At 28.8% G+C, this 9,792-nt stretch overlaps 1 protein-coding gene across 1 annotated transcript; it reads right to left on the minus strand.

The window, feature by feature from the left end:
- Window positions 1-4,210: 4,210 nt before the first annotated feature.
- LOC123274203 (protein mothers against dpp) lies at window positions 4,211-8,903 on the minus strand. The gene is made up of 3 exons (XM_044741738.1): window positions 8,231-8,903; window positions 6,410-7,714; window positions 4,211-6,260 (listed from the first exon to the last, which is right to left on the minus strand). Exons 2-3 carry the CDS (start codon window positions 7,657-7,659, stop codon window positions 6,101-6,103), a joined length of 1,410 nt encoding a protein of 469 aa, XP_044597673.1. The 5' UTR covers window positions 7,660-7,714; window positions 8,231-8,903; the 3' UTR covers window positions 4,211-6,100.
- Between the last annotated feature and the right edge of the window lie 889 nt (window positions 8,904-9,792).

Here is a 9,792-nt window from a genome sequence, read left to right on the forward strand (position 1 = left end):
TACAAGAAAAAAAAGGAGTAAAGGGGGACTAGTAAAAAGAATGTTAAATAAATAAATAATAAAAAAAAAGAAGATGAAGAAAAGCTGCCGAAAACGTAACTTTGAGTCAGTTAAGAAAATACTTGATCGAGGCGCGTTCACATAATATTTTCTAACGATACTGTATTTATCACAGCAATTAATGCCCTATTAATTATAATGAATAAATAAAACGTAAAAGGTATAAGTGATATTCGTAAATACATAAATAAAATAATAAACACTAAAGTAATTGAAAAACGACTGTGATATTGAACGATCTTGTGACATTCGATTTACCACCTACGAATTGATGATAATTATGAAATAAAAAATGATAATGATAAGTTGATTGATTATTATTTTTAAAAATGCGTAAATTGAATGTCGAGGAGCGGTAATTTAGCTCGATATTTCATTGTGGAGCTAGCTAATGAAAACAAATAAAAATAACAAAAGAATATTGAGTCGTTAATGATACTACAAAGTAAAATAATAATTAAAAAAATGAAATGAATCAATAAATGTGGCTGTTGTCCGATTTTTTTGTGAGGACTGAACGTTCTAGCTCATCAGCCAAAATCTCATGAGGCGTTTTCGGGGCATTGTTTATACTTAAATTGACGAAATAAAATAAAATGAAATAAAAGAGAATAATAAAGAAAATAAAACTATTAATGTGTAGTTAATAATGTTCATTAGAATTCTTTGTAGGGTGGTTGATATACATAATAATATATAATAATAAATATTAAAAATAGTATGTGCGCTAGATTATTATCAATCTGGCTGAGAAAAGTACAAATTCAATTTATTAAATTTCAAAGTAAGCACTCGATATGGCTTTTTAGGTGACTAATTAAAACTAAAAACATTTAAAAAAAAAAAAGAAAATTATAAATTATTATAAATCATACCAATGTCTTATGACTTTTACCTGTTACTGTGTACTGAGTTTATAACTTAAAGTGCAATCGCGTGCGTGAGGCGTGGGAATGTGCAGCACCCGCAGTAGTCGTGGACCAAGGTGTGAATGGGTTTTATTTTTTCTTGAAGACTAATTATTATTATGATAACCATTATTATTTAAAAGTTTAAAGTTTATTAATTAGTGAGGCACACATACATAACTCTATTAAATTTCTTATACGATGTACATATTTTTTAACGCTGCAAGAATAATTAAATTTTTTAATTATCTTATTAATTTTATTACAATTGTGAAACTATGTCGAACGCCTCACGTGTCTGATCGATTTATCATCGATTATCATTTTTAAACTTACAAATATCTGATACATGACAAATTATTTAATAATTAATTGTTAATAAAATTCAATTGTGAGAGTAAATGAATATAAATTTAATTAGTCTTTATTGATAATAATATATTTAATCTATCGCAAAGAATTCATTGTCAGTGGACACTTTTAATTGCTAAACTTCTCAGTGTTTGTTGAACTGAAAATTAGGAAAAATAAATAAATGAATTAAAAAAAAAAAAAAAAAAAAAACTAATTTAATTCTTTAATTAATAAAACTTTTTTAAGGGGGGTCATAACATCCAATTTAAAAATACTATTTATTTTCACTCTAGTATTTATTGTAACAATAATTATAATTATTACTACGTTATTATTATTATTTGTATTGAACGGTATAAATTAAATGTAAAGAGTTTAAAAAAGTCTGCGTATGTTTTGAAATGATATCAGAGCATTATATTATTATTGTTGCGTTGTATGTTTAGTCCTCTATAATGTTCATCGGACTAGCAGCCTTGTCTTAATGACGAAATAATTACCGAGTACATTTTAAATGATAACGAATGCGCCGTAATTAGTCGGCGGTTGTATTGATAGGTTTTTAAATAAATGAATGAGCCTACTGATAACGTTTTGGGTTCTTTTAGTATTTATTTAAACAAAAGCACTCAGGACGTTTGTTTACAATCGAGCGGGCTCGATAGCACAATTGCGTTCGTCAGAAATCCGTGTTAATATTTAAAGAACAAAATAAGATCCGAGGAACAATTATGTACACTGTCAAAAATTTCTGGTCCTCTCTGAGGTGGAAAATTTTAAGATGTTTAATTATTTGCGGTGTTTTATTTTTTAAAGTATGATTAACAAAAATTTTACTACTCTGTACAAAAAATTATTATTGATCTTAATCGAAATAGTTGTGCAATAGAAATTATTTTTTTAAAAAAGAATTTTAGTAAAAAATCATGGAAATTTTTTTGAAAGTTAAAAATAATCGAATTTATTATTGAAGCTTTAAATTGAAATTTAAGAGTATTGAATTGAAAAATTTAATTTAATTCGCTGTAAACATGTTCCTACTCTACTTTAACGTACTTCTCATTTTTTAGACGAAATTTAAATAAATAATAAAATTAATGAAAAATTATATACTGAAAAAAAAAAAAAAAATAACACCAAATTGATGATATGAAATTTTTGAAAAGCATATTATCATACCAAAAATTTTTTACAGTGTAAACTGTGACTGCAATCATCTCTTAGGAGAATAATTAAACAAAACAACAAACCTAGTGTTAATATACTCAGGTTTATTCATGACAGATTTACACATATCTGGTAACTATTTTTAATTTATCAAAATTACTCTATGCAACGATCAGTGAAGAATGTTGGTCGGTTAAATTCACAAAATCAAAGCTAAATAAATAAAACTATACTATTTCTTCATATTAAAAAAGTCTGTGAGCTAGTATTTAAAATGTAATCTCAAACGAGGATGGCAATAATTTCTTCATTTTAAGAAGACTAAAAACAATTAACGTATGAAGCCTTCGTATGAGTGTACGACAGCGAGTAGCGCAACGCGTCGTTACACAAAATGCAAGACTTAAAAAAAATTATAATACTACTTGTTTGGTTACTTTGTCGGGGTTTTAAATTAAAGATTATTAATGGAGAGATTTATTGAAATTTAACAGACGAAACAATTGGAAAATAATTCCAACAAAGTATACCTGGGATAGTATTTCTGTATAATTTTAATCACGCACGTGTTGAATCAATTTGAAACAAATATATATTTAATTAACTGTGTGTAACGTCGATTATTATTGAATTTGTGTATAAAATTTTATTATTATTGTTTCATTTGAAATATTCATTTTTTTTTTTTTTATATATATATATAATTGATAATGGAATATTATGTGGCGCTAAAGAGCATCAATGTACCATTCAGTCGGTATTTAAATGGTAATTACACACATTACTATGCTACATTAGATAAAATGGTTGAAGAAAAATGTTTAAAAACAATGAAAATTTAGGAAATGAAATAATATTAAATTTTAAGAATTACTGTACGTCGTGCGCGATATCGAAAAATAAAGGAAATAATAATGATGATGATATGAATGTTTTCAATTATTTACCCACTATTAAATCCTAATCCTTAATCAGTTAATGTTCTACGGAAAAAAATAGGGAAAAATAAAATTATAAATAGTAAACAAGTGTCGCTTTAAATTTAAAATTAGAAAAATCGCAGCTCGAAATAACATTTTTAAAGTTCGAACTTTAAATGTTAATTTTCACAGCTTTAAATGTAATATTTACATTTTACCGTAATTTTTCCAGTTTTTTATATGAAGCGCCACATTACATTATTCAATGTTATTTTTTCCTTTTTCTATTTTCCATCCAAGCCATAGTAAATATATCTTTTGAAATTTTCTATTTTATTTTTCAGAAACATTTTATTTGATTTCAAAATTTATTTAAGACGTAATTAAAAAAATAAAATTTCTGAAAATACATTTACTACAGCCTACCCTTAAATTTCAACAATAGGATTTTTGGAAATAGCTTTTGAAGTTTCTTCTAACCACAGTAATATCCAAATTGGCCCTTAATAAATAAATCTATTAAATTGGAGAAAATTCTTGAATATTTATTTAAAATTCAATAAGTTGATGGATAAATGATGGCTTGATATTATAAATATATTTTTATAAATTTCTCAATTACGAGCATATTTTTTTTACATTTGTTTTAAATATCGATCACACAAAAGTTGACAAAAGACAGCTCGTAATGTGGAATGAATCGTGTCTGTGAGTGTCCACAATGACTATTTGTTCTATGATGATTGATTATTATGGATCTCAGAACAGATTCCTTAAAAAAAAACACTTTTTAATTTTTTCCAAGAATCTGGAGTTGCTGTCAGAAAAATGCAGTACAAGCAATTACAACAAGCAAGAAAACGCAATTTTATAATCTCCATCGATTTCAGGCACCAATTTTTTCAGCTAATAATATATCTATAAATATAAATTTATATAATCTTATTGTATAATTTATTTATTTATATCAGCACTCTTTATATTAATAATTCGTTTCAACAATCGAAGCTATAATTTTAGCGATTTTAAAATTCAATGTAGTGATTTACATTTTAATCGACAGTGGCACTTGATTTATTTGTACATATATAAATCTATTTTAATTTCAATTTTTCTATAACTATACTTAATATTAAAATTTTAAAATATTAGGCTTGGGCTTCGTCATTTTACATCACTTGTAGACACCCACGAGAATCAACTGCCACTTAAAACTATAAAAAATTTTGTCTTTTATTATTTGTAATTATTATTTTTTGCTTATTTATTTTCTGGCTTGACGTTATATTAATTTTAATTGTGACGTATAAAGATAAACAGTCATAATCAATAGACAATGTTTACAATAAAGAATGTTCCGTATATTAAAATAGTTTACGGTAAACAGTTTCAAAGCTAACTATAAAACAAATTAGTTTATATTTATTCAATCATTATCTCTATTTATCAGACGCAGTTTAAAGTTAAACTCTTATGAGATCGGCGTCTGTTTATATCTTGCATTGTTTTATCTTTTATTATACAAAAAATTTATATTTTATTATTTTATAGACAATAGACAATATTCAGAAGTTTTTATTTCATTTTTAATTACAGCGAATTTAATTTATTTTTTTTTTTTAAATCTATCAATAAAGTATAATGAATAATGCTTCTCAGAGACTCATATTAATATTGTCAAGTTAATCTGTAGGCATATTTAATAAGGCTCAAAAAGTTTCCCAGACAGCCGATGCGGAAAGCAATTTTATGTAATGATTAACACTTTATAAAACTTTTTTTTTATAAATAAAATAAAAAAACATATTCACAAATTAATATATAAAATAGCGCGAACAAAAATAATAAACAATTATTAATACAGTCATAAATCATGATAAAATAATAATAAATATTGGAAAAACATGATTTAGAAAGTATCTTTGATAACCATAATTAATTTGCTTTCCGCTGGTCGTCAATACATCTTAATACTTTCATTTGAAACACTTTCTTTTAGCACCAGTCTTACTTGAATGCTGGTTATAATAATGTATAAAATAGCAATAGCATTTATTAATTATAAAATTGACAGTAACCTTTTTAAAATTGCACATAAATCTCTCATAACGTTTATATAAAATACAAAACGTTATGCTGATCAAGTTGTTTATAAAATATTTAACATTTTTTTTCTATGATTAATATATATTGTAGTAAAGAATATTATCATTTTTTACGTTAATTAATAACTCAATGATTTATAAGGCTTCTCAGTTCAATGTATTTAGCAATGGAGCATACGTCTATTATATCCATTATCTTTACATTTTAAGTTGATTGTATATCTGTATTTATATATAATATTGTAATTATTAATTATAATATCGGTAAATATTATTTAATCACCGGTAATTCTATGTTTGCACTTATTAAAACTTTAAAATGTCATAATGATAGTGTCATTATAAAAAAAAAGATAATTATCTTTCATTATATTTAAAATAATCGATAAAGTAATATCTTTTAAATATGAGAATATTTAAAAAAATAAGACCAACCACACTCAGTAATTATTGTTTTTGACAGTGAGTCTCATTTTCTACTGAAATTATAGTTTGTATTACGAAGAGGGTTCTTCTTTATCATAAAATAAAAAAAAAAAAAAAAAAACAAAACCAAGAAAGTATAATAACTGATTATTATAATTATTTAGGACACTGAACTTATGGCGTTATGAGGCGATCCCATTTGAGTTAGAACTTTGTCCAGCCACTGCAACGGCCCATGTAAATGAGCCTCAATCCAACAGGGTGTAGATGTTACATCTTGTCGATGATATTCAGCACCCCAGCCTTTGACAAATGACATTCTATAAACAAAAAAAAAATATATAAATATTAATTACAAATATAAAAAAAATTTTTAATTTTTTAAGTCACTAAAACGTTGCAAAGTTAAAAAATTTAACGTCTAATTATTGATCGGCTCAAGATTTTTTTAATATTATATAAAATTTACCTTATAGTACACATCTTGGTAAGCTCGTAGACAGCTTCGAATCCATGATTAACACTCTGAGAGAGTAATTGTGCAAATTCAGCATTGTTAAAAATTTTGAGTGAACATCCGGGTGGTATCTTGCATACCGTACTAGGATGAAAGCCATGATGATGATTACAATTTCTAGATTGTACGAAAATCGCCGAGTCCGACAAACATTCAGCGTATACCTCGCCACCAACATAGTATAAATGAACGCCTTTACCAATATGTCTTCTTGTGTTCTCTATCGTAGAATTTCGATTTACGTTTGACAGCTGTCCGAGGCAAAAGCGGTCCGAGTTGTTACTGGGGTTTGTGAATCCGTCAACGATCACAGAATGAGACTGGCAGTGAAAGACTTCACCAACGCGACAGTTCAACTCGTAGTAAGCGATCGATGCCCAGTAAGGTGGTTCCTGATAGCATACCGGATCGACTTCTGCCGCACCGGTGGTGTCCATGGCCGCGGGATCAGGTGGCGGAGATTGTACAGTTTGTGATCCATCGTCTGGCGGCGAGTAAGCTGGTGGCGGTGTTTCTGGTAAGCCGTTTGTGCCGTACGGACTCTGGGGATTATTTGAAGTGCTCCCGGGACTTGGTACCGAGCTTATTGAGGACATGGGCGACGTGGGATTTATATTCGAGCCTCCAGTAGGCCCTGCATTGAATCCACTAGTTGAGTAAGAGACATTGTGTGGCATCGTCGTGTCTTGGATCTGGGCAAAAGGCAGCAACGAGTGCCCTGGTGCATATTCTGAGTGTCTTGGCACGAGTACCGGTGGTAACACAGGACTCTCAACGCGTTTGTAATGGTAAGGGTTGATGCAAACTTCTTTCTGCTTGGCTGAAAACGGATATTGGCACAACTCCAGGGGTTTTAGCTCGTGATGTGACTGCAAATCAGGCCACCTCCACACTCGACAATAGATAACGTGTGGCAAGCCTTTACGGTGCGACACCTGAAGTCGCCCATCAAGACTCCGCGGGATCGTAACACACTTGCTCGGTGTACCTGGACAACTAAGAGCGTGCTCCAAATCTTCGATAGCGCCTTTTCTTTTTTTCAATTTTTTAACCAGCGAATCAACGGCTTTCTCAGCCCATTTTTCTTCCTCGTCGCCCTGCTTCCAACCTAGAAGTTTTTTAACCGCAGGACTGGTGAAAGAAAATAGACTGTTTAAGGATGACATTGGTCCGGAGCTTGATGTTCCTTCGTCATCATCCATTTTTCAATATTCAATATATTTGTTTTAATTTTCGTTGAGATTTTTTTTCAGTTCACTGTAAAAAAAAAAAAAAAAAATTCATTATTAGTCATTACTGATATTTATGGATTTTAAATGTAAAAACGCGGGGTAAATTGTAAAGGGTATATTTTTGGAGCAATTAAGTATAATTTTAGTGCGTGAGTTTGTAATTGATAAGCAGCACGAAGGTAATTAAATGGCAGGACATAAAGTAATAAGAGTGAATGGTAGAGCAAGAAGAACGGGGGCGTCGCAAATCATAAGTACTTGCTGATAAACAGTACCAGTGTACTATACTGGTTACCAATGGCTTCCTATGTATATATGTGTTAACGTATCATTTATAATCATTCCCATCATAATAACTATCCACAATCTATAATAACAATAATAAAAATAAATAAAAATTAAAAAATGATCACTATCACTGCAATAAAAAAAAATATTATTTGACGCTTTTTACTACATAACCCAATCGAAGGGCACTGAATTATTCGCGCCTAGTTAAATTACCGTGTATATTATAAATTTGTTTGGCAGTAATACTTACATTAACAAAGATAACGATGTAAAATAATAAGTACTATTATTAAACAAAAAATCCACTGGTAATAAATACCAAGTATAACAAAATATATTTAAACTAGATTGATTAGAGCAACAGCATCACCGTATATTTAATCACTGAACAAATGTTTATCCCGCGTTGCTGTCTGCTCTCACTCGAGCGCTTCGTTATGGCGTTACGTACTTCTCAACGTTATGGCGGATATTGGCATCACCAGCTTCAAGTGGAAGAATATTATATATATTTATATATTATACGTTTACATTTGATTGTATTGTATGTGATGTGTGATGTGTGGTGTGATTCTGCGTACACGACGCGGTAAAACCTGACTCCTGGCTCAACTCCTGACTGTGCCTGCACTTGACAATCTGTATTTCTCTGGTTGTCCTTGTTTCTCCCTCTCTTCTCGTTTTTCGCCCTCACTTGCTTTTATTACAAATTCATATACATACATAACATGTATCATATCCGTATTTATGATTTCAAGAACCCCATCGCTGTCTCGCTCTATTCAATTGCTCTTTTATCTATACTCGTTGCTGTTGGTTAACACACCTCATACTCTGTTTATTACAACGCTCCGCCTCCCATTCAGAGGACATTCGTTTTTTTACCTCCACTATCGATTCTATTTTCTATTCGATTCATCGATTAGTTTACAGAAATTAATTTTCTTTATTATTATAATTTATGTATACTTGAAAAGATAAAAATTTTTTTATGTTATTTTGGATACTATATTTTTTTTTTTTATCACTTAAATATGAATAAAAAAAAAAATTTACCAATAATTAATTACAAATTTTAAGTTGGTACTCTTGCAAATTGTTGTTAAAATCGAAACTTCATCTAGAAAATGAAAGAAAAGCTAACTGACGTCATTTCAATACCCAAGTTATAAAATTCAGCATACCTGAGTAAGAAAAAAAAAATATCGATATCTGGAAAAAAATTCCTGGTCGTACCTTAGAGGTGAAGTTTTATTACTTGTATTATTCATTAAAGTAATAGCCTGACACTCGAGACAATGACAAAAGGTTCTTTTGTATAAACTGGATATTTCCAGTTGATTTTTGAGTATTTTTCTTTTCTAATCTTGCTTGTCGTTTATTTGTTAATGTACTTTATTTTTCATCTAGGTATTCTGTTGATTCTGTAACAGTAATAAATAAAATTAACCTTCACAACTATTTTAAATAGCAGATAAATATTTAATTTATGGTCTCAAGTACTTTATTGTTGCTGTAAATTTTGAATATTGTCCAAGAGAATTTTGAAGGAATAATAAATATGTAAATTGATGCAAATATTTTTGAAAATTGTGAATTAAGGTAGTACTACCGTTACCACAAGAGTCAAATCCCAAAGCCTAACCTTATTTGATTAACGTAGTAGATTTCCCTATACTAAATCACGTTGGAGAAAGAGAGACAGAGATAACCATTAAATTTTGAATGTTTTTTATTAATAAATATTCTCATATTCTTGGAAACTATACTGATTATTATTAAATATGTTCTAGATGTTATTTTCTCTCGTTG

This window comes from Cotesia glomerata, unplaced genomic scaffold, assembly GCF_020080835.1.
Source record: "Cotesia glomerata isolate CgM1 unplaced genomic scaffold, MPM_Cglom_v2.3 scaffold_26, whole genome shotgun sequence".
Classification (NCBI taxonomy): domain Eukaryota; kingdom Metazoa; phylum Arthropoda; class Insecta; order Hymenoptera; family Braconidae; genus Cotesia; species Cotesia glomerata.